We start from the raw sequence: 26650 nt of genomic DNA on the forward strand, positions 1-26650 counted from the left end.
GTTACCATAATTTCTGCTCTAAGTTTGGTCTTAAGGTTTCCTTATCCCTACTTATGGTACCCAGCTGAAACGACACCTTCCACATGTCTTCATTTCCCTTTTGTTATGTTTTACTCATTCATCATCTGTCCACTTATAACTACTGTAACTTGAGGATACGCATGGGAACATTCTATCTGTAAGCGTCCAAGAAAGCAGAGTGACTGTACTCTAAAAGACTTTAGTTTGGTTAAGCATCATTTAAGCAGTTTTGGTATCAGATTTAAATACCGTTTCTGTTCGATGCTTAACCATCACCATGATTTTAAGGTCTGGTTTCTGCCCTGTATAACATTCTGTTTCTCTTCTCTAACTGGTTGTTATCTGCACACTGCCTTACCTCTACATTTGGCATGATTTCTTAAGCTGGAATTGTTACTGCCTTGATTTTTTTGCCAAGCTGCTTCTCTTTCTGTTATCTTCCTTTTACCTTATCTTTTGTTTTTTTAATTTCTTTAAACTTTGTATTAATGCCTTGATTTTTTTCTAAATTGCTCTCTTTCTTGTTATATCAGTATTTTCTTAATGCTGTCTCATCCAAGATATATTGTTTCATATTCTCCATTTTTGGTGAGAAAAAATGTTTAAAATTTCTTTGTATCCCTAATTTTTTCTGTTTTCTCCAAAATAAGTTCTTTTCTGCTTTACACACATGGGTCAAGTCTCTCTTCCACTCCTCTCTCCCTTTCTATCTCTACATTCACCTGTCTCCATCTCCATCTCCTATATTCGATCATTTCCCCACGGATCTGCTATTCTTCGTTTAGGTGCTTATTCAAATGCAGGCATCGCTACTGGGTTTTCTCATTTTCTCAAACAAAGCTCCAGTAGATTCCTCTGGTTCTGCCTGTACAATACAGACCCTGTGTTGTTATATGGCCACTGCCCATCTGTGGCCTCTGTTTTGTGCGTTGTTTTTTGTAATTTATTTCCTATTTTCCCTATGACTCTTGGACAGAGTGTAGACAATGGAAATATCTAACTACATGTGCTCATTTTATAAATTACAGTCATACATTCAATCAAAGATGTGTTGGTATTAGAAAGGATGAAACATATACTTAAATACGGAAAGTGAAAATAATAGTATTCAAATTTATTAGAGTATAATTGCAACAGAGTGCAATTACTTATATAAAAGCATGTCACTATGTGAAAAAAGAGTAATGTTTTCAATTATTAGGTTACTATCGATCTCACCACCTTTTTTAGTTTTTAAAGAACTAATCATGAATTAGAATAGATGATCAAAAAAAATAGAGAGTTTTTTTGAAAAGGAGGAAAACCATCTGAGACACGTGCTCCTTGACACCATTTATTCCCTGAACATTCGCTGCTTGGCAGAGCATATGGCCCTTAACCTCATAATCTCATTTAATCCTTCAGTCATTCCATGAGACAGAAATCAGTGTTTCCGGTTTTAGCTGAGGCATCTGAAGGATGGACAGGCTAAACATGCTTGGTGTCACTCATACAGGACCAAGTATGACTGGGAACTTGGGTCACCACGTTTGGCGCCCCGACTGCCTTTGAGAGCTGTTGCATATGCTTTAGGTTTTTCATAGACTACAGGTTTAGGACTCAGCTCACTGTTGGTACTGCTGAACACTAGTTCTCATTTCTTATTCTAAATATGAATTTAACTGAGAACTCAGAGGACAGAACAGAAACATACCTAAGAAACCTATAAGAGCAAAAGACATTATGCTTTCAACTTCCATGTAAACCTCTGGTCACTCTGATTGACCAGATGTTTTATGAAATAGAGAGCTTGCACATGATACAGATCATGGCATCAGAGAATATCAACAGCTTTTTAAAAGCCAAGCACAAAATATAATGCACCAAAGAAATGCGTGAATTCACTTTGAAGTATCCTTGCAATCTGAGAATCTTCCTGAACTTTCAGGTAAACTTACACAGTCATTATATCAATCAGGTAGAATACTCTGTGATTTTGAAATAATGCAACATTCTTTTCTGTATATGTCGTAAATGCAAACTTCAATAATCAAACATCTTTCCTTCTCAGTGATGAGAATTCTACCCAAAGACAGCTCAATCAAACCATTATACTTGGATTTCAACCAGAGTAGCCACAGTCAGAAACAACAGCAACAACACCAATGAGACAGTCTGAGAGAACAGACACAGCAGGAGGTGAGATGTCTGGCCACATAGGAGCCAGACAGTGATAAACCAAGTTCCAAACATCTCTTCTATAATCTACCTTATATCAGTTATGGACTATATTACTATATGTAGTACCACAAAGAGTTAAAAAAGAAACTTAAATATCAAGACAAAGTAGCAGTTATTAAGTTAATAATACTAGATACCCAACCCAGTGGCATTATCAACGAAGTACAAAGGAATAAGGGGTCCAGTCTTTAAAATTAAAGAAGTATTTATACTTAGAAGCTCATGTGGCATCAAGTCCTCTTAGAAAAGATTCATCAACATTACATATCATTCATACCTCGACAATAAATGCAAAATAAACTATCTAGAATTGGTCAAGTGTTTAAGATGGGTTCTCCATCCAATTCCTCTTCTCTTCTCCTTCCCCCTTCTTCCCTCTTCCTCCAATTTGGAGGGTGACATTAATAACAATTTTCAAATTAAAAACTGCACATGCACGCAGATTTAGAAATAAAACTCTAAACATTATACCAAGATATATAAAAAGTAGAGTTCTCTTTGAATTTAATTTAAATGAAAAGTTTTGATACGGAACAACTATTTTTTTCTGACCTATTATTAGAATAGGAATGGGTCACCATGACAATAGCTACTGGTGAAATATGCCACAATAAAGCAGTAAAGCCTTGGTGCAAACATAACTAGACACAAATTAGTAAACTAGGACAAATAATATGGGTTCCTCAGTTATAAGTCAACTGACGGGGGCACTGTGGAAGTCTCCACTTATTCCACTAACCAAAAGAAACACAACAAGAAAACTAAGACACAGCAAATAATGACATTCTATCCTGTCAAAACAAATAAAGAGAAACCTCAAAATATGACCCACTTGTGCAACAGTAATGACTCAACGGGACACTGAAGCTTAGATTTGTCATAGCCTATTAAAAAAACATACCCAGAAAAACCCATTTAGTTCTTATGAAAACATTAACTTAATCCCAATTCTCTGAAGATACAAGTCCACTGGTTATCTGCAAAGACCCCAATACGTTACTTTTAAGGGAACAGCTAAACAAAATGGCTCCAACAAAAATACACATAAATGGATTAAAAACTGGCTATCTAACCGTATACAGAGAGAAATCGTAATTGGTAGTCCGTCTAGTTGGGGAGAGGTTTCCAGTAGGGTCCCACAAGGATCGATATTGGGTCCCATTTTGTTTAATATCTTTATAAAAAATCTGGAAGACAAAGTAGAGAATGTGCTAATTAAGTCGAGTGATGCCAGTAGATTCGGATTGCTGGTTAAAGTTAATTGGATATAGATTAATGCTACTGGACTATAGAAAGACTGGCGCTAACACAGCACTGCACTTCTTAGTAGTCATATCTTCTTTCTTAGTCTATCATTCAAATTATTGAATTCTAAAAACTAGAAATAAACATGTTTAAGAGATCTTAGTCACTCTGCATAACAGAAAAATAGGCACAATGGACAAAGACAACACAGAGCTTGACAGAGAGGCTTGCATACCAAGGAACGCAAATACACAACACCCCAAACAGGTATTTTTGGTGTGGTTTTATTGGAAAACTCATGGCTGTTTGTTTCTTTATAAAATAAGGATACTGAAAGCATCTTGGCTATGCAAGAATAAAGGTGGCAAAACTCAGGAGTAACTAAATTCTCATATATGTTGTATATATACTAAGTTACGGCAAAAAGTAAACCAGAAAAAATTGATAAGGCTGAAAAGGTAAGAGAGAACTTAGAATTTGAAGGCATGATCTATTTCAAGTGTGACCTAATGCTACAAGGAAATTATAATTAGGTGCTAATGCTAGAAGGAAAATGCTATAAGGAAAATAAACATTCAAGTAGAAGAGTGCAGGGTAACGCAAAAGCCTCTCTTCACACTGAGAGATGTCATGAATTTTTTAACTACCCAGAATGAATTTTGGGAAAAGCTCTCAGCAGAACTCTTGTCAGTGTGAAGTTATTTAAACACCTCCAGCATTTTACAATTCAAGGTGATGCACGAAGAGCACTGTGTGAGCTACAGGGTCCATTAGCCAGAGACTGATGTGTAGGCCGGCAGATTTGCTCAGGTAAAAAGATCCTGAATTTAATAAATGGACTGATGCAAAACCAGCTTTTTGTTTTTATAGGGCTTTTCCACTGGCCAGTGTAGGAGGACATACACTGGTTAAGGATTAAAAAAAAACTTAGACCATCTCTGAGGTTTTGTTGACTATGTCATGCAACCATGGATACTTTTCTCTTTTTGAAAACCATGGTTTTAGCACCAGCTATCAGGATGGAAATTGGAAACTTATTAAAATGAGGATTTCCGGACAATTAAGACAGAGAAATGAAAGCCCCGGGCTCCCACCTTTCTTTCTCATGTCTCTTTCGGGACAAAGCAGGGTACAAGGACCGCTGCGGGTGATCGGACATGCCTACTTCTGTCTCTAGGAAGCCACCACAAGGTGGTTTAAAAAAGTGAATTCCTCTCCTAGTGACTGATTTTCCAAGAGAAGCCAACAATACTAGGTTGATTGTATGTGCCTCTCTTTGAAAAAAAAAAACACCTTTAGAATTCTAGTTGAAAAGCAGGGGGATTCTTGATAAGAAATAGAGTGGCATTATTCATGATGCTGACACAATAGAGGTTCTTTGCAATCAGATCTCTAACATCCCATCCTGGGTTCACAAAAGAAACCATGGAGTCTGTAATGTTAGAGGACCCTTTTTTATTTAATCGAATAGAAATGACTCTAAGTTTTTCAGTCTAAGAAGTAACTTGCAAACTTTGAAGAAGCTGGTTGACCAGAGATTTTACAGTTAACGGATGCTGGAAAAATGACTGTCTTGCTTTAACAATGTGACTTCTAACAGGAAACGGCCCTCGGTGAATAATGCTCTCTTTCTAGGGTGAGATTTCATCCTATGTGCTAGAGTGTGTAAAACATAGAAGCAAGCACTGCCAAAAGATCTAGAGAATAACTTTGAAAATAATGCCTAAATATTAATAATTTTATTAATATTTACCATTTACAGAGTGCATGCCACACACTGGAGATTATGTCTACACATTGTCACAAATACTCTTTATAATAATAATATTGTGAAAGAATAATAAATCCCATTTTACAGATGAGGAAACTGAAGATTCAGAGAAGCTGATTGTCTTACAATGATTAAGTAAATGCTAAATATTGATAATGGCTTACTCCAAAATATTTCCCTAGGCCACTGTGCTAAATCCTAATGTCATAATGTTATGCATGCGATTATGAAAGTGGACAAATTATTTGTGTTCCAGAGTTTCAATAAAAGGACAAGCATCTTTTCTTTTATTCCTTCTGGATATTAGTTACTCACATTTGAAATGGACTGAAATAAAGTGGATTTTTTTTAACTTCTGTAATACTGGCATTTTTGCCTGGAGAATTTTTTTACTGTGGGAAAGTTTCTAATACATTGTGAAGGTTTTGTAACATGTCTAAATTCCTACAATCTGGCAATATCAAATCTTGACGAATGTTGCCAGGGATCCTCTGGTAGCGGGAGAAGGGAGGGCAATGGAGACCTAAGGTGAGGACTTGGACGCATGAGGAACTCTAGGGTTCTTACTGCACTCTCATATTCTGTGATATCCTGTTGCTCTAACTGTCACCAGTGAGGGGTACCTGCCCGGGGAACTGTTCTCTGCCTGCATCTCATTGAATTTAAAAACTCTCTGAAGCTTTTCTGATTCACTGTTATAAACACACGACTTTCTGGGGCCATAAATTTATCATTTAAATGCAAATTGGTAGGAAAAAATTGGGTAGATGACAGAAGAGATTGGATATTATCTTATTAAGTCAGCTTTGCATTAGGCGATGATTTGGAGCCATTTCAGAATGAATCCTATAGTTTTATTTATTCATTTCCTTTTCTCTACTAAGGCTACTATATCAGGAAAATCATAAAATGGGTTTTCAAAATATTCTCTTGTGTGGACAGCCTGAAGAGCCATGATGGGAGGCTAAAATTTATTGGCAGGCTCCAATAAATGCAATCTGGAGCGCTGGAAAGAAACAGATAATTCCCTGGACCTGTTTTCACTGGTTTCCAAAGACCACAGTTAAAATTTGCTTCATTACAAATATCGTATCTTAGGAAAAGATGGTCTTGGAGAATAGTCCAAAATAGACTATCAGACCTATAGATATGTAGGAAACAATAGTCAGCCACATGCTTTTATTGGGCTTGCTTCAAATGAAATTCAATTGTAGGGATTACTTATGCTATGCAATTCTTGGAATTATAGTTGAAAATACTAAAGTATCTTTTAAATAAATATTGCTATAATTAATAGTGCCAGATGGTTTTAAAGCATCACTGTTTTCCTTCTTCCATCACTGTGAACTATTTATTGAATTCAACATTCTGCACACTTCATAAACACTATTAAGGGCAGACATTTGGAAAAGACTTGTTTGAGACCGGGCAGAGTGCTCAAAGCACTGGGCCACGTGCCTGGCACGAGGAGACCCTACCTGGGATCCCTGACACTTGCACCATTTCCCAAAATACCTTCTGGGAGTTTCTGGTCTATTTTTAAAGATCAGAATAGAGATTGGGCGGGGGGTTGGGGGGAGGAGGTAATACATACACATTCTTCTTAACGCAGACAATTCTATAAAAGGAAGCCAAGCAAAGTCGCATTTTGGAAGTAAAGAAGATGGCTTCCTTAGAGACTGTTTTCAAAAGTCTCAAGTGGAGATTATAAAGCTTAAGTCCAAATTAGAATCTCATTTGGACCACTTCACTGAATTATGAGGCCCAGGTATATCCTGAGACATTGTAATCAGGATTTCTGGGGGAAGTAACCAGCCATCTGTTTATCTTTAATGCTCTCCCAAACAACTGGACATCTAAGTTTCCTGTCTTAAACAGCGCCATAAATGTGTAGGAATTATTCTCTGTACCTGACTTAATGATGGAGGTCTCATACAGTCAAATGCTTCCATAATTTTAAGTGGTACATGCGAAAGCATTAAGTAATATTTGTCACTTAAAGAAAAGTTACTTTCCTCCTCTACTTTTTCTTCTATCCAGGTTATTTTAAGGAGAAAGCCTCAGTTTGTTGCTGGTGGGTCTATAATACATCTCTGCGCTTATCAACAATGGACTAGTTAATTTATTTATCTATGCTTTTGCTCAGGGACTACTACCAGTTCTATGCATGAAATTGTCCCTGGATGTCTCTAGGGGACCATGGAGTATTGGGGGCTCAACCTGAGCCTTCTGATGCACATGCACAACAGGGGCTCACCATGGTGAACTACCTCATCAGCCTGCTTATTCTCATTTTAAATCAAACTAGAAACCTCAACCCCAGAGGCTTCATCTAGTATAAACTATGGTTTCTAATATAATTTATTTATTTACATTTGAGATTATTAATAAATGATAACTTATTTAAGTGGCACCAACTCTTTTCTTAAGTATATTTAAAGTATATTTAAAGAAATATAATGAGCACATATTATGCTCATGTGTGTGGGAAACCTCTTAAGTGTGGTTTTCAGGTGACTGTGGTTTGCACAATCTCATGTTAATGGAAAGGGTTTCCTAATCCATTGCACCCCATCACCAGCTATCACTGTGAGTGAGGGAATTATCTACTCCCTTCCCTGGGTCTTGGTTTCCTCATCTGTCAAAGGAGGTATTACCCTGCACTTCTGGCATTTTCGTAAGTTTCAGACCTTAAGGAGGGCCCGCCCTCCAAATTTACCTTGTTGACATCCAGGCGCATCTTCTCATTGTTGGCACTTGCAGCCTTCTCAGCTGCTTTTTTTTGGCGTTGGGGTCCCCTCCCAAAGAAGATGTAGTTGACCAAAGCATATTCCAGAAGGGCCATGAAGACAAAGACAAAGCACCCCATCAGGTACATGTCAATGGCCTTCACATAGGGAATCTTGGGGAGCGTCTCTCGGAGGTGGGTGTTGATGGTGGTCATTGTAAGGACAGTTGTGATTCCTGAAAGAGATAAGAGAGAGTAATAATGAGTGCGTGTTCACATGTGCAATCACAGAAGCCGGGAGAGTTCATGTAAATTTCACATTCACTTACACTGCAAAATACTTTCTGGGCACTTTTAATGTAATAATAGTCATGTGAGAGGCTCTGGTGATATGTAGGAAGCAGTGATTTCCAGTTGATATTAGTCATTTTGAAACATTACTGAGATTTCTATTTTAACAGTTATGTATCAAGAGGGATGGAAGCCTTGGATGTGGCAAGAAAGAGCAGGAAGTGGATCCCTTGAAGCTGAGACCTGAAGAATGAGCAGTAGTTGTGTAGGTTACCCAGGGCTAGCAGTCCAAGTGACACAGCCCTGAAGGCACTGGCATGGGACAGAGCCTGACATCAGAAACAGGTACACGTCAGGTGGAATTTCAAGGAAGGCTGTGAGTGAATTATAGGGTTTGATGAGAAAAATAGGAAAAATGACACATACGGGGAACTAAAGGCCACAGAATGGAGAGTCATCTGCACAGAGTCCCACGGGACTCAAAAGTCAAAGTTGGCAGCTATGTCGCACCACCATCTTCAAGCAGGGAGTGTTAGAGATAACACAGTAGGAGACTCACTTTGGGAGCACTAAGGGGTGGCGGGAACAAGGGTGGAAGGGAAGCATCAAGACAGGAATTCCAGTTATGAGTTTTTCAGGAAAAAATGGGGCTGGAGAAATAGTGTAGCGGGTGGGGGATTTGCTTTGCACGTGGCTGACCTGGGTTCCATCCCCCACCCCACCCCCACACACCCCAGGTCCCCTGAGCCCTGCCAGGAGTAAGCCCCAAGTATCGCCAAGTCTGTCCCCAAAACAAAATTTTATTTTCAGAAAAATATGTGATAAGGGAAAATCTATAAAAATAATGTTCATCAATGAATACATTATATGAAATCAATGAAGTCATTATATACATGATACGGACAAATATTAGTAAGAATTTTGAAACTGGAGGTGGGCGCTAGAAGAGAAGGGACCTGGGGCTGGAGCGATAGCACAGCGGGGAGGGCGTTTGCCTCGCACACGGCCGACCCGGGTTCGATTCCCAGCATCCCATATGGTTCCCCGAGCACCGCCAGGAGTAATTCCTGAGTGCATGAGCCAGGAGTAACCCCTGTGCACCGCCGGGTGTGACCCAAAAAGCAAAGGAAAAAAAAGAAGAGAAGGGACCTGTACAGATCACTAAAGCGTGTAAAAGTAAAGGTAAAGGTAAAGGCCCTCCCGTTGATCGTCGATTTGCTCGAGCGGGCCCAGTAACGTCTCCATTGGAGACTTTGTTGTTACTGTGTCTGGCATATCGAATACTCTCGGTAGCTTGCCGGGCTCTCCGAGAGGGGCGGAGGAATCGAACTCGGGTCGGCCATGTTGGCCGCTTGTAAGGCGAATGCCCTACCCGCTGTGCTATCGCTCCAGCAGATAATATCTCAGCATTACACACTTCTTCCAGGGAAACGCCACACTGGGTTGGACCGTTAACTACTGGTTCAGCCACTGGGCGTCTCTGATAGTGGGGGTAGCTTCCCTCAATGCCCTCACCAGAGCTAGAGAGAGATGTTGGTGGAAGTCCTGGGAGAATGGGGTCCTGTGGATAAGAAGGTCCAACTCTGGAGCAAAAGAGCAAAGTGAAGAGAGAGCTCAGCTGTCTAGAGTCCAGGGTTCGCTAGAGGCAGCCTGGCCCCAGGACCTTGCTGACTGGAGAGGTCTGTGTCCTTTAATACCACCTAGTAATAACTCCCTGTAATACCTGGCAGTCATGTGTCATTGCTATGACATTCTGGCAAGAAACACTGCTTTCTGATTTAATAGCACAGCGGGTAGGGCGTTCGCCTTACACGCGGCCAACATGGCCGACCCGAGTTCGATTCCTCCGCCCCTCTCGGAGAGCCCGGCAAGCTACCGAGAGTATTTGATATGCCAGACACAGTAACAACAAAGTCTCCAATGGAGACGTTACTGGGCCCGCTCGAGCAAATTTCATATAATAGATCGTAATTTTTGTTTTGTTTTTACCCATGTTCATTAAACAGTTACAAACGAACCTATATTTGAGCACCCGATTCTGAGCATGGCCAGCAAAACCTGATCTTTCCACACATCTGGGTGCCCTACAGTTCTCTTTTGTAACATTAGTCTTTGGAAACATTTCCTGATTTCATTAGTTTTCTTCATTATTTGAACTAGGTTAGCCTGTCCAACAGAATAAAACTGACAACATCAACTTTACTATTCATTAAAATCTCGTTTTTAGTTTTTTTTTAGTTAATGAATTGTTCACATAAAAAGGCATTTTAAAATACTTTTTTACAGGGGCTGGAGATAGTGCAGCAGACAAGAGATCTGCCTTGCACTGGGCCAACCCAGTTTGATCTCTGGTACCACATATGACCTGCTAAGCACCATCAGGAGTGATCCCTGAGCATGGAACCAGGGATGATTGCTGAGCACAGACCCAGGAGTAAGACCTTGAGAACCACTGGGTGCGCAAGAAAATAAATAACTTTTTGTTCCTGTAAAGGTAAAAAGGTAAAGGCCCTCCCGTTGATCGTCGATTTGCTCGAGCGGGCCCAGTAACATCTCCATTGGAGACTTTGTTGTTACTGTGTTTGGCATATCGAATACTCTTGGTAGCTTGCCGGGCTCTCCGAGAGGGGCGGAGGAATCGAACTCGGGTTGGCCATGTTGGCCGCTTGTAAGGCGAACGCCCTACCGCTGTGCTATCACTCCATGTGGAGAAATATTTTTACTTTGAAATAATAGATATTTAAAAATTCTTTCGCAAGTATTTACTGAACATGATTCACTGTGTGTATCTCTTAATTCTCTGTGTGAATTCTCTTAATGCTCATAGGAAAAACAACATCACAATCCAAATATAAATGGTTTTATAAATTATATGAACTGTAACTGGTAACAAAAAGGGTCATTTTCTGGTATTTTCTGGTATTTTCAGAGGCTCACTCTGGGAGATCACTATTTTTTCCCCTTTCCCCTGGAATCACTATAATCTAATCCCAGTACAAGAACCAAGGTAATTCCAAAGTGATTCTCACCCTCTTCTCTCTCTCTCTCTCTCTCTCTCTCTCTCTCTCTCTCTCTGTTTGTTTTTGGCCCACATTTGTCAGTGCTCAGGAGCTATTCCTGGTTCTGAGCTCGGGAGTAACCTCTCATGCTCAGAGGACCATGAGGTTCCCGGGACTGAACTAGGGTTAGCAGCAAGGCTGCATGCAAGCAAGTGCCTTACAGCCTCCTCTCTCCCCCTCCCTTCTCTCTCCTCTCTATCTCCTCTCTCTCCTTTCTTTCTTTGTCTGGTCACAAAGTGATTCCTTTTAACTGAAATGAAATTGTGTCACTTCTGTGCTCAGCAATAATCTAATTTCACCGAGACTTTATTATTCACTCTCCAAATTGATTTATATATATTTATATATTTACAGTTGTGTAGTTCCCTCTCCTTGAAATTCTCTTTCCTCCTGAAGTAATTCTGCATTCTCCTCACTGGATTCTTCACTGACATGGCAGGTAATACTGGAATAAACTGGAAATTGGCCTGGGCCAAGGGCTAAGATAGTCTCGTCCAAATATTTGATTCATCTTCTTCAACTTTATGTCTCACAATTTCTGAATTACGTCTACTTTAATTATTCCACATTGCACCCCAAGCATACCCAAACTTCTTTTTATTTTCCTCTATCACTTACCATATTATGCAATTTGCGTGACCATTGAAAAATTGTCTACTTTTACTTTTAGCTTGCAAAAGGATACTGTTTTATCATCAGTGCCTAATATAACTGGAACAGAGAAGGACTTTAAAAATATATCTGCTGGGGCCAGAGCGACAGTACACTGGTAGGGTGTTTGTCTTGCATATGACTGACCCAGGTTTGATCCCTGGTACCCTACATGGTCCCTGAGTCCCTGAGCCCGCCAGGAATGATCCCTGAACACAGACCCAGGAGTAAGTCCTAGCACTGTCAGGTGTGGCCCCCAGACTATATATATATATATATATATATATATATATATATTTACTGAGTAAATGAATGACTTTTCTAAACAAGTAAGGATTGAAGGATTTCTCTAAGCAAGTAATGATTGAATTGAGATGCACAATGGAAAAGTAAAATCAACATTTTTCAAAGCACCAAGGCTGGGGAAAAGTAACTCAAAGAGCTATTGCAAGTGCTTTGCATGTAGGAGCTGCATGTTTGAGTCCTAGCACCATGCAGTCCCCTGAGCACTGGTGGAAACAAGCTCTAAGCAAAACACCAGGAGCAGCCTCCGAGCATGGCCGGTGTGATTTAAACATCATTATCACTATCATCCTGTTGTTCATTGATTTGCTTGAGCAGGTGCCAGTAATGTCTCCATTCTTCCCTGTCACGTGCTAGTATATCCCAATGGCATATTGGAGGCTCTTTCAGGGTCAGGGGAATGAGGACCATCATTATTACTATTTTTGGCATATCGAGTATGCCACGGGTAGCTTGCCAGGCTCTGCCGTGCGGGCGAGATATTCTCGGTAGCTTTCCGGGTTCTCTGAGAGGGATGGAGGCTTTTGAGGCAGTGTCTAACCACCTTTACAGGTGTTCCCAGTCAGACGAGCCTCATGCACGAAAAAACCGGCAGAGAAACCCAGGTGTGCGGGACCCGGGGCTGAGATTTAAACAACAAAATAAATAAAAATAATAAAATCAGAAATAAAAACAAAATCAATAAAACTGGTATAAAATATCCTAATTTACTATATCTGAAGTTATTAATAAAAATGTGAAAAATAGTTGGACTGGAGTGCTAGAACAGCTGATAGGGTGCTTGCCTTGCATGTGGCCAACTCGGGTTCAATCCCTGGTATTCTATATGGTACCCGAACCCCTCATGAGTGATTCCTGAATGGAGAGGCAGGAATAACCACTGAGCACGGAGTTGGGTGTGGACTCCCTACTCAAACAAAAGGGAAGAAAAAAAGAATGTGAAAAACAAACTCATCTTACGGTGCTAGAAAATAATCAAGTATAAAACAATAAAACATGGATTACTTCCCAATAATCTTACTTTGTTTTCTCTAGTCCTCTGCCATATTACTCTAATATATTAATTAGAATCCACATTTTTTCCCTGCTTATCTATGTACTACAAGCATTTTCTTGTTTCTCACTTAGGAAAAGAAAAAAATGTGGAAGGGGAGGGTCTTTCCAGCGAAGGAGGCAGATACAAGCAGAGCATCAACCAACATGACATGACATGAAGTATGCTTCGAATATGCTTTGATGCGAATATCAAACTGATGGCACTAATTTCATTACCAACAGCTACAGAGTTGGGTAATTTTAACATGAGGGTTTTAATTCATGTTTAATCGATTTAATGCTGAATCATAATATCCAAGTCTCAAAGACAAAATTCTGTAATGTTCTGGCCTAGCCATGCATCACAAATTCCAGGGAAATGAATGTTCACACACATACAGACACACAAATGTGCATGCATGCATGACAGCAGATATGTGTGTGTGTGTGTGTGTGTGTGTGTGTGTGTGTGCGTGCACGCGTGCGTGCACGCTCACTCAGAGTCTGACTCCTCGAACAGTTAGAAAATGGCCTACCTAATGCCACCCTTGCAGCGGAAGCATCATAATTAATCCAGAAAGAGACCCAGGAAAGGATAGTGATCAGGATGGAAGGCATGTAGGTCTGCAGGATAAAGTAACCGATGTTTCTCTTAAGCTTAAAGCTGAGGGACAACCTCGGATAAGAACCTGAAAAGCAAGAGGAGACCATCATCATCATTATTATCAGTGAACACTTACAGGGCACTTTCCTTCCAAGTCCCTGATTAGTTTTTAAAATCTCTTCTCTGTATTCACACGTATCATTTGTTGAAGGGCACTTTCTTATGACAAAGTAGTCTGAAAACATCTGCTTTCTTTCTTTTTTTTTAAAAAAAATTAACATGAGTTGTTTGGCAGTGAGTACATCTTGAAATCATCAATAATAAGAGAAGTCCAGTTCACCCTTGCTCAGTGTTCTATACTAGATCACACAGACTTATTTTATACAACCATCATTTTCTCGACGATGGGGCCTTTGATTGTGATGATCTGAAAAATTACTCTAAGCAGAATATGAGACAGCACAAGGCTTAAACTGAAAATATACACACTAGTAGTGTTCAGAAGAGATATTCTCTTTAATTGAGAGAAATCTCTGTCTATTTTTCTTGGGTTAAACAAGTGCTATAATATGAAAATAAGAATACTATGTAATATCCTCAGGAATTCAGAGGACCACAAATGTAGGACAAATTTCTGTTGATTTTTTTCTTTAAGGCTAGAAGCTATTTTTCTTTTTTGTTCTGAATCTTATAACTCTTACTTGACATTGATAGCAGGGACAGAAAGTGCCTGGATCATTAGCAGAGGATGAATCAAAACCTACAGTAACAGTAGTAGCTAATTCTGTGGTGGGAAAATCCATTTCAATAAGAAAACAATATACTTGCAGGCATATTGTTTACTTGCTTAATATGGATGTAAGAAATGATTACCTTCTTGCATTTTTATGTTAAAACTGCGTGCTCAAGAAACAAAAGTTCGACAACCTAAAATTCAACACAGGAAAAGTAAAGAAGGCAAAGACATTGGAGACTCTTAACATCTTCATGGACTTCTAGCTCTAACTACTGGACTAAGGCTATGCAGAGGAACCCCTTCCCTTTGAGGAATCCTTCCTATCTTCGGATAATTTTCCTGAAATCATATATGTGTGGAGACTGTGACTGGGCTGTCCCCTGGGTTGGCCAAAGAGTTATATCAATCCTTTGTAATATTGCTATAGAGTTATAAAGAGTTATATCAATCCTTCCCTGCAGGAAGTTAGGGGAATGACTCTGATTTAGGCTTTCAATTTCCTTTCTGTAAACATTCTCATCCCTTTCCTTGTGAGTCAGACATTCATAAGGAGAGTTCTTCTGAAGTTCCTTGTGGAGAATATCTGGATGGGTCCCCAAAAGCAGCGAACTCGAGGGGAAGTGCAGCTTTTCAGCAAATCTAAGTCTTCAAATCCCCATCCTTTCCTGGTACCCAATCCTGTTAAATATATGTGAGATCCTTTGACAAAATGTAATATAAACCATTTTCCTGATACAAACCTGTGGAGAAAACAACCTTCTTGGTGATCAGCTTGTAATCTACTATAGAGAACTGTGGAAGTTCAATCTTTGTTACTCCTGTTACTGCATTATCATCCCCACGCCAATAAAACTCAATATCATCAGTTGTATATCCATCTGTGAAAGGAAACATATACACAACAAACAAAAAACACATGAACAACAAGAACAAAAAAAAGAACATTATTTAGAAGACAAACTACAAAATTCAGTAGCTTTTAAAAATTTTAACATGTTAGGGATGTTAAACAAGCACTTGAAGTACACATTACACTCAACCCTCACAACAGTCTCAAGAGGGGAGTATAGTTAGACCTACACATAGCAAACGAACTTAAAATCCTGTATGTAAATTTATTGATTTTGCTTTTAGAACAGCAATTAGGTCATTTGTGGGTAAATTTTTGCATTGGTTCTTCAATGCATTTGTCTGTCTCTGAGTTGTGGGTCAAGATCTTCAGATAGAAACTCTTGATGAACAGACACTTCCTATTTCTCGGTAGTTGCTAGGCTGCTTATTTGGGCATGAAATTTTTACCAAGAAAGGTTTTACATGATGATAGAGACAAGAATCAAAGGTACCACAGGTCACTTATACTTTATATGTTTTCTTTAGATTTATATTTATTAAAAACAAGAACTGGTTTGATAATACAGCAGATAGGGTGGTTGCCTTGCATGCGTTTGATCCCCAGCTACCTAGATGGACCCCCAATCCCCACAAGGGGTAATCTCTGAGCACAGAACCAGGATTAAGAATTCCAGGTGTGTCCCCAAAGGCCAAAGACACGTAGGTCTCCAAAGGGAGTTTGTTTTTGCTGGACGTCCATTTAAGTACTGTCACACAACTCTGAATTATACTCTAAGGGAAAACAAAAGAAAACTCATTTCTAGCCCAGTACTAAAAGCTATCAATCCTCCCATGTAAATTATTTTATTTCATATCAAAAGTGATTATGAAGAAATCATCATTTAAAAATATTTAGCTATGATACCCAAGTTTGATTATCCAGCATATTTAAATTTTGAAAACTCAACACAAGAAAAATTTAAATAAAAATGTTAAGAAGAATATATGTGTTGGCTGCTATAAAAGCACAGTGCATTTAGGAATTTTGTTCCCCATCATTCAATGGTTATTGAGCTCCCACTGTGTCTGTAAGCACCCAAGATGTAGGGACAGAAATGCATAATGAAGACATGTTTTTTGTTATAGCAGTATCTTCAGTTCACATGACTGAGCACATATACCCTAATTAGTAAACACATATGTAACGTCAATGAGTAAGTATATAGCTGATCATAATAGTACTATCCAAGAAATTATGCACTGAAGTACAGAGAATAGCATCATTTAAAAAACTCATTCACCCCTCACATTTCACTCCACATATATTTTTGTACTGCATTTAACACTTCTACAAAGGCTTGCATCTGGAAAGTGGAATTTTTACAAGTGTAGGATGGAGACAGGACAGCCTTTGTTCCACCAATTTCAAAAGAAACAAACTAAATAAAAAAACTTAATTTTTTTACTTTTTGACATATTGACTGATTGCTTAATACTGAGGACCAGAACATCAATCTCTTGATTCTTAGCTCTTATTATTTTAAATGAGCCATATTTTCTTTGAAAACTCAAATCTCCAAAAGGAAGAATTAATTTTCAATTCATCACAGTGTCCTATGTAAGCCTAAACTCAGTCTAGGCAATGTATTTTTTTTGGGTGAACATCTCTCCAGTGGTGTTCCAGAGGTGATTCGTAGTCCATCACACTGGTGGTTCAGTATGAGGACCCGAGGATGCTGTGTTGTTCAGCTGGACTGGGGCTTACTCAGGGTACCCTGGCAGAATTCTGGACTCTCTAGAGGCATTCCCAAAGTTACTTTGGGCATCATGTATCCCAGGTACATCCATTAACCCCTGTATTTCTCCAGCCCCTAAGACAATGGTCTTAGTTTTTCCTAAAATCCTTCAGTCCTGTTTGTTAATACTTGCAAATATTTATCCGATTCAGAAAGAATTTTTGGAAGAGCTGTTGAGAAATTGGACTCTCATTTCAAAACTATAGGCTGTTGGGTAATAGCTAGTTCTGTTTTGAAAGATAGCTTGCAAAAATCAGAAAATATGTTTGTAATTAAATTGTGGAATTCTAACAGATAACATACCACTGACAGGCTGATTGCATTATCTTATTTATGATATTTTTAGAGAAATGTTTATTCACATGAAACTTTTATCTTAATCAGGAACATGATTTTTATGGAGAAGTCCAGCTTATAAGTGAATGGCAGGTAAGCAAATTTTCAGAAAAGAACCTCTCTCCCCATTAAGATTCTCTACCTAATGTCTGTCTGTTCCAAAGGAGGACTATCCTTTTTCTATGATTACAACTTCCAAATAACCTAATAAGAGAGAACATGAGCCCATCTAAAAACTTAAGTTTCTCACTGGTTTTCTGCACAGATAACTCAGTTATAAAGCTGCTTAAAGCCAATCACACCTTTCATAAAAGTTTAAAATAAAAGGATGGCAATTTGCTCCCAAAATTACACTAGATTGTTAGAACTGCACTGTCAAGTTGAATTTGTGAGATAAAAACATCAAAAATGGCATTTATGAATCAAAAAGGCAATGATTTTCTAGGAAAGCACCTGTCAAGTGCAGTCATATATATATATTCCAAAGAAGAAAATGAGCAAAAGGCCAGCTGTCACCATTTCCAGTAGAGGACTAAAGTCTAAGCCAAGAAACTGTAGTTCTGGTATGTTAGCATACTTCACTCCTCTCTTTCCTCTGTATTTGCCATTTTGGTTGATCACTGCATGTCGTATGAAAGTGGAGGCAAAAGCACAGGGATGTCTCTGGTCATTTTGATAAAACTGATCAGATGCTTAACAGTGTGACAGGTTCGTCAAAAATGCCAGATTCTGGCACAGTGCTTGCTATAGAGTACCTGGCAGAGAACAGGTACTTGGAATATGTTGTCATATTTCTAAAGTAACTGTTTACCATACATGCATATTTGGGCAATGCTTGTTAATGGAGAGACTTGGCACTGCAAAAATATTCATCATGTTTCTTTCTCTGGCTCTTTCTCTTGGTTAGACACCGGCACAGAGTTGGCATTAAATTAACACAGTCTGAGTAAATTTTAGAATATATCATCCAATGATAAAAATATTCCACTGGTTCTTCATTATAGGTTTCAATCAATGTAATAGTTGGGCGTTAGGTATCCTTTCTCTGACCTCCTTTTTCTCGTCTGTAAATCGGAATAAGAAAGCAAGAGTTTACTTCAGAGTTGCTATGCAAGAAAAATAAGACTTACTTGCAAAACAGAATAAAACATAGTAGATGCGATTAAAAAGTGAGTTAAAATTTCATTTTAAATGATATTTAAAATAAACAAATGAAAAAAATTTCCATTTAGGTTTCCTCTCACTTAGTTGCTCTTTCTTGAATATGTGTAAGCACAGGGACAATGAGAAATGTGGCAGGTGAACAACAGAACCCTGAAGAGTTTGGAAACTGGTAAGATATTTATTATTTCAACATTTGAGATGTTGAACTCCAACACAATGGGAGCAGTTTATTTTATAGATTTCTTGGCTACTGCTAGTCTTATAAAAATCAGTAAAAAGCTGCCTCAAGCACTGAACTGGGGTTGGCCTGCTGTACTGCTGCTTCAGCCCCCTCAATAAATATTTCAATGCATGAAAAAAAACCCTCAATTTTCCTGACTTCAATTTTTGGTAACAAAGTACAGAATGCTGCATACAGAAAGCAAATATGTGCTCTTACACCACTAACTTCTGAAGATCAACGACCAACATTTTAAATGGTCAAGTTCAAAAGGCAGTTTTATACATTGCACAACATTAGTTTATAGCAGACCCAGTTTTTCCTCCTTTTTTCTTTGAATCTTCTCTGAGGAATATTTAGTCATCTCTCAAGTGATTAAAAAGAAAAGAAAACATATGCAAATGTTTCTGACCCAACTTTTACAGCTTTCATAATAATGAGTGAAAATAATTAGTTATCTTTTAGGAAGACATAAGAAGTAGAAGACGCACCAGAGGTCCTCATTAATGTCTTGAAAATTAAATTCATCTTTTATATTTTATTCATGGGAATCCAGAAACTAATAAAATTATATTACATTGTTATCATGATAAACATAATCCTCATAAATTAAGATATCCATGAATAAAACAAAATAAAAACTTATTGGAATTTACCTGGAAGAGTTAGAACTGTATGAAATGTTACCAAAGACACTTATTTAAAAGCGAAATATGTGAATTTATAAATTTATGTAAGAAATGAAATGAAATGAACATTGCAACCGAAGAAGTTTACTATTAATAATAAACTTGCTCAATTCTAATTTTTTTTGAGAAGTCTCTATCAACACTTTCTCATCGGGGGTGAACTGGATGACAGCTCCACCATTAGTGGATGGAGGTTCCTTTCATCCCACATCCCTACCAGCACTGCTTGTTTCAGACCTTTCCTCTTTCTGGATTTTGGACCTCACTCATTGGTGTTCAGGGATTCGTCTTGTCTCTGCGCTCAAGGGATTACTCCTGGTGGTGGTCAGGGGGTCATATATGGTACTGGAATCAAACGCGGGTCAGACAAATGCAAGGTAATTCTCTCTGTAGCCCACAATTTGTAAGAACTATTTCTAACCTTAATGTGTATATCGTAGCACACTAAGATTTTTTAATTGAACACCTCTGTTTAAACACAGTTAGCATGTTAACCCCCACTGACATTTTAACTTTAATAGCTACTCTCAGTTTGTATGTAACTACTAGTAAAAACTTAATTTATGTTCTGAGAAGCACAAATCCTGTGGTGTGACTCATGGATAATGTTCCATAGTCAATAATCTTGGGAGTCAACGCACATTCTTATCCCTTCATGTAGTTACAGAACATTTAACACAATAAAGTTGAGAAAATCAATTCCATTTTCCTTATCCTGTCACTTTCCAAACCGGTTGAACAGATATACTTAAAAAATAAGGATATAAATATACCCAGTCAGGTGTAATGATTTCATAAAATGTGAAGTAATGGCCACCTTTTAGGGCACTTTTATTATGTCCCCGACAAAGCCAGGTGAGTGGTCTAGAAGGCACACAATCCTTTAGAACCTTATTTTCTTTAATGTATCAGACATTTTCCTTTCCTCCAAAAATTTCCAGCAGAGTAGAAAAGCCATTGCAATGGAAACAGAGATCAAATTGCCTTTTAAGGGAGCAACAAGACAAAGATTTGCAGGACACAGCAAGAAGGCAAGCACTCTTTTGCTGCCTAACTCAGTGACTGCAATTAGAAGTCTAAGAGGCCACGATTAGATGAACTCCACTCCACGTAGGCATCTGTGTGCTGTGCAAAGGTGCGAGCTAGAGCACTGTTAATGGCAGTGAAAGCTACTGAGATTTTTTACGAGGAGAGAAACAGAGGGAGAGAAACACAGACTTGTCGGTCACAGTTCTTTAAAGTCAGCAGTGAAAGTGTTCCAGAGACATCGTGAGTGACTGCCAATTCCTTAACTGCATCTCATTTTTCCCTCTGCTCTTTAGAGGGACTTGTCCACACCAATGATTTGTTGGTCAATCATTTCTAGACTTCAAGCAGCTCAAAATAATTGACCTCAGGTGGGTCAGACTTGATTACCCAATTGCTTCTTGGTTGGACACCATCAGGTTATGGTCAAGCATTCATACGACATTACAATGAATATTTTATTGTATTATGAGTTTCAAATTCAAATCTTATGATGAATGAGAACAGAAAAATCAATCAGAATCACGTAAACTCTCAAAATTTGCACTTTAAAGCTAACTTTTCTGCATTCAGAGCAAAACTCCTATTTGTTGATCAAGCCATTTCTGAAGTCTTTTCCTAACAGATACAGACCCAGGACTTACATCTTAAGCATATTATTATAGTTTGGAGAGCTGTAGCACTGTAGCACTGTCCTCCTGCTGTTCATCGATTTGCTCAAGCGGGCCCAGTAACGTCTCCATTTTGTTACTGTGTTTGGCATATTGAATATGTCATGGGTAGCTTGCCAGACTTTGCTGTGCAGGTGAGATACTTTCGGTAGCTTGCCGGGCTCTCTGAGAGGGGTGGAGGAATTGAACCTGGCTCAGCTGGGCTGGCTGCGCGCAAGGCAAACGCCCTACCTCTGGGCTATCACTCCAGCCCTTGGAAAGCTAAAATAATTTAAAAATCTAATTATGAAAATAATTAAAAATAATAACTAGTAATTAATAATAATAATAATAAAAGTCACTACACAACCATGTTACAGCTCCCATTTCTAGAGCCTTTATGTATCAAATGCTTTATCTCAACTCTTTCTATGTCTCCATCTCAATGAAGGCATCAAAGCCTGGGTTATGGTTATCAAGACTCCTGCCCTTCACCCAATCCCCTATTTGCTCCTCATGTGTGAGCTCTTAGTCCCAAAGTAACAGAGAAACCACAGAACTTAAGGACAGGCTAGTGTTTTTCAATTTCAACATACACAGAAATCTGGAAATTAAAAAATAAAAACAAAACTAAAGTGATTAAATGACGAACTCTGATCTAGTAGGAAGAGCTTAAAGTTTTGCTGTTCCAGGAAATGCCAAGACTTTACTCACAGATCCCCTTCAGATACCAAGGGGTTAGGGATTTTTAAAAGTGACCAAAATTATGAATCGTGGCATAGGAGTCTGGCCAGGAGCCTCTCCTTCTTTTCTCAGACTAACCCTGAGAAAACCAAGGTTTCTGCTGAACAGATCCTTTACTTGTTCTTTTATTAAAATATCTCCTGAAGATCTACCTCTCTTAAAAGAGATGTTACTAAGCCTGTCTCTACCCATCTGGTTTTACAGTTGACCTATAATCACCAAAAATAGGCAAATAGGCAAAACCAGCAGAGAATCATAATACGACGTAGGGTTGTAGAGTTCTCTGAAAATTCTGAATTTACATCAATTTTATTTGCATATTTATCATGGTACTAAAGTGTTCCATTCGATCTTAGATCTCTTTCTGTATATTAATATTGCTCAACTAGTCAAAAATCCTTTCCTTGTCTTTCTGAACTGCTGCTACTATTTAGTTATAAGCAAGTTTCAGGTCTTTTTTGAAAAAGTAAAACTACAGGAAACTTCTTAGAGGCCTTCCCAGAGGCAAGTTTCAGGTCTTTTTTGAAAAAGTAAAACTACAGGAAACTTCTTAAAGGCCTTCCCAGTAGGTCCAGAACTTAATGTAAATTCTTCAGACAAGTATTCAAGACTCCATCATGGGTCCTCATCCTCCAATGCTGCCTCATCTTATTCCATGTATCCCACTTCCTGTTTCTCTGTTTCTGTGCCACACCTGAGAGTGCTCAGAGCTTATCACTTAGTGCTCACCGGCACTGTGCTTTGTGCTCCCTCCTGGCAGTGCTGGCGGATCACAAGTGGTGATGGGGATCAAACCAGTCAGACATGTGCAAAACAGGCACCATAATCCTGTACTATTTATCCGTATAAATACAACTGGTCTCATTCACCTGACCCTGAAGGCTTCACCGACATGGCAGCACTGAGAAGGATGAGAAAGGAGAGGCCGACAAAATCTCAAGGCCGACCTAGGCTGCCACAACGAAGGAAGACAAAAATGATCGTCTGTACTTTCAATGCACGTACGCTAGCATCAGATGCATCCATCGAGGACCTGATGGTACAAGCGCGAATGATCAAGTACAACATCATTGGTCTGACCGAGACAAGAAGACATGAATCTCACCATGCCGTTTTCGACACTGGAGAAGAATTGTTCCTTGGAACATGCGATAAAAGAGGTGTTGGAGGCGTCGGTGTCCTTGTCAACACAAACTTGGCCAAGAGCATTGATTCATTCGAATGCCTAACAACCCGAATCGGACGTTTACATTTGAATAGATGTGGCTCACTGCCTGCAGTTTCTATCTTCGTTGTCTACGCACCAACATCTCATTATGATGAAAGAGAAATCGAGAAGTTCTACATGGAGCTAGAGAAGTTCTATAAAGAAGACCACACCTTCTACAAGATCATTGTGGGTGATTTTAATGCCAAGATAGGACTGAGAAGATCAGCTGAAGAACTTCACATCGGGACCCATGGCCTAGAATGGAACGAACAGGGTGAGAGACTGTCTGAGTTCATCATGTCGACCAAGACCATTCATGGTAACTCACAGTTCCAGAAGGCAGAATCTAAACGATGGACATGGGAGTCTCCCGGTGGACGATTCCACAACGAAATAGACCACATCATATTCAATCGACGGTTTTGCCTGACTGATGTCGCTGTTGTCCCAAAATTTCGAACGGGATCGGACCACCGTCTCCTTCGTGCAAAATTCTACTTCACAGAGCGGGGAGAAAGGGCTGCAAAGTTCAAAAAGAGAACTCCCAGAACGACCACCAACTGGGAACTCTTTGGTACTATTGCGGCAACATGGGAAGATGCCATTGTTGACAACATTGACGAGGAATACGATCGACTGGTTCAGCACCTCCATGAATGTGCGAGGAACGCCAAGAGAGAGATAGCCACAAAAAGTCGCCTATCTTCGAAAACTCTTGAGCTAATTCGCCAGCGTGGTTTGGCGCATGCCTCAGGCAACCGCAAGCTAACGTCCGAGCTTGCAAAGCAGTGCAGAGATGCGATCAAGGAAGACCTCAAAGAGAGAAGAGCAGAAGTACTGGTAGATGCGGCAGAAGCCGGGAAAAGTATTCGTAACGCCCGCCTGTCCTTCGCCAACTATAAGACCAAGATGACTGCCCTCCGACGTCCTGATGGATCCATCACATCCTCCAGAACGGCAATGGAGAAGATTATCCATGACTTCTACTCAAATCTCTTCGATAGCCATGTCCACTTGCCGACATACCAAATTCCACAGGATGGGTATGTCGTTCCCAACGTTCTCCCTTCCGAAATCCGACACGCCATTTCGTCAGTAAAGAAGCAAACAGCACCCGGCCCAGACAAGGTCAGACCTGAACACCTGAAGAACCTGCCGTCAGTACTCATCAATACACTGGCTCGGCTCTTCACTCGCTACCTGTCTGAATGCAAGGTTCCATCTCAATGGAAAACCAGCAGGACCATACTACTGTTCAAGAAGGGAGACATCCATGACATTGGCAACTATCGCCCGATCTGCCTATTGTCTGTCATCTACAAGTTGTTCACTCGAGTCATCCTGAATAGGATTGGCAGAACACTAGATGAAGGACAACCATGTGAGCAAGCAGGGTTCCGCAAAGGATTCAGCACCATCGACCATATCCACACGATAACCAAACTCATTGAGGTTTCTCGGGAGTTCAAGATGCCGCTCTGCTTAACGTTCATTGATTTAAAGAAGGCCTTTGATTCTGTTGAGACGGAAGCGGTCATTGAAGCCCTAGCCAATCAGGGCATTCAAGCCCAATACATCAGGATCCTCCGTGAGCTGTATTGCGGATTCACTACCAGGATCTCACCATTCTACAAAGAAGTGATCGTTGATGTCAAGAGAGGGGTGCGGCAGGGTGATACCATTTCACCAAAACTCTTCAGTGCCACCCTCGAGAACATCATGCGACGACTGGAATGGGAAGGAATGGGAGTGAAGATAGATGGTCGGCAACTACACCACCTCCGCTTTGCTGATGACATTGTTTTAATAACACCAAACATCAGCCAAGCGGCACAAATGCTGGCCGACTTTGACCGTGAGTGTGGAAAGGTAGGACTACAGCTGAATCTTACGAAGACAATGTTTATGAGAAACAGCCTTGTTCCTGACGCCCCATTCGCTCTCAATGGAACGACCATCTCCGAATGCAACAGCTATGTGTACCTAGGTCGAGAGGTCAACATGACAAATGACCTGGCACCCGAGCTGCGCAGGAGGAAGAGAGCGGCTTGGAACGCCTTCAAGAACGTCGAAGAAATAGCTAAGAGGACGAAGAACCTCCGGCTCCGGGCACATCTCTTTGATTCCACTGTTCTTCCTGCATTAACATATGCCTCAGAGACCTGGGCCCTACGCAAACAAGATGAGAACGCCATTCAGGTCTCCCAAAGAAGAATAGAAAGAGCTATGCTTGGAATATCACGTTTCACTCAAATGAGAGAACGAATCCGGAGTTCTGACATCCGTCGACGATCAAGGATCAGGGACGCTGTCTCATTTGCCAAGGTGTCGAAAATCAGATGGGCTGGTCACGTAATGAGATTTAAAGACGACCGTTGGACTAGAGCTGTTACTGATTGGATTCCACGGGATGTCAAGAGACCGCGTGGCCGCCCACCTACCAGATGGTCAGACTTCTTTGTCAAGGTCATGAACGATCGGTTTGAGGCCCTCCATGTTCCCGGAGCGAAGAGATGCCATTGGGCTACACTAGCACGCGACAGGGACAAATGGAGACGTTACTGGCGCCCGCTCGAGCAAATCGACGACTAACGGGAAGTTAAGTGATTAAGTGATTTATCCGTAAACACCCCCTCCACTTCTTTTTCTTTTTGTTTTGTTTGGGTTTTGGACGATACCTGGAGGTGCTCAAGGATAATCCTGGCTCTGGTGCTTAGGGATCATTCCTGGCCATGCTGGTGCTGATACAGGGTGTTGGGGACCGAGGCTGGTCCAGCGTGTGCAAGACAAGCATCCTGCTTGCTGAACTATCTCTCTGGCCCTTCCTCGTCTTATCTCTACTCATCCTCAGCAATCATCTGACATTTGAACCTTCAGTCCAGTTATTTAAGTTTCTAGAAATTACTTTTTTCATCTCCTATATCTGTACATGTTTCTGTACATGTTAAGATTCCATTTTAACTTTCACCTTTCCCAAGACACTGTCTCACTTCCTGTCAGCTGATATCCTTTTCTCCTTCCCTGATCCTTCTCTCCATACTTCCCTAGAGTAAGTAAGTAAGTAAGTAAGTAAAGGCCCTCCCGTTGTTCATTGATTTGCTCGAGTGGGCCCAGTAACGTCTCCATTGGAGACTTTGTTGTTACTGTGTTTGGCATATCGAATATGTCACGGGGAGCTTGCCAGGCTCTGCCGTGCGGGCAAGATACTCTCGGTAGCTTGCCAGGCTCTCCGAGAGGGGCGGAGGAATCGAACTTGTGTCGGCCATGTTGGCTGCGTGCAAGGCAAATGCCCTACCACTGTGCTATCGCCCCAGCCCCCT

At 40.0% G+C, this 26650-nt stretch overlaps 1 protein-coding gene across 2 annotated transcripts in view; it reads right to left on the bottom strand.

Moving 5' to 3' along the window:
* The window catches only part of GABRB2 (gamma-aminobutyric acid type A receptor subunit beta2), a 187182-nt gene that overhangs the window by 23259 nt on the left and 137273 nt on the right, over positions 1–26650 (bottom strand). The window contains exons 6-9 of one of the 2 annotated variants that reach the window (XM_056133082.1): positions 15405–15542; positions 13861–14013; positions 7977–8221; positions 3315–3428 (exon numbers count right to left, since the gene is read on the bottom strand). In XM_056133082.1, coding sequence (XP_055989057.1) covers positions 3315–3428; positions 7977–8221; positions 13861–14013; positions 15405–15542 — 650 coding nt within the window. The remainder of the gene's footprint in view (positions 1–3314; positions 3429–7976; positions 8222–13860; positions 14014–15404; positions 15543–26650) is intronic. The other variant, XM_056133084.1, reaches the window with a different exon arrangement.

Source organism: Sorex fumeus, unplaced genomic scaffold, assembly GCF_029834395.1.
Source record: "Sorex fumeus unplaced genomic scaffold, SorFum_2.1 ptg000097l, whole genome shotgun sequence".
NCBI classification, from domain to species: Eukaryota; Metazoa; Chordata; class Mammalia; order Eulipotyphla; family Soricidae; genus Sorex; species Sorex fumeus.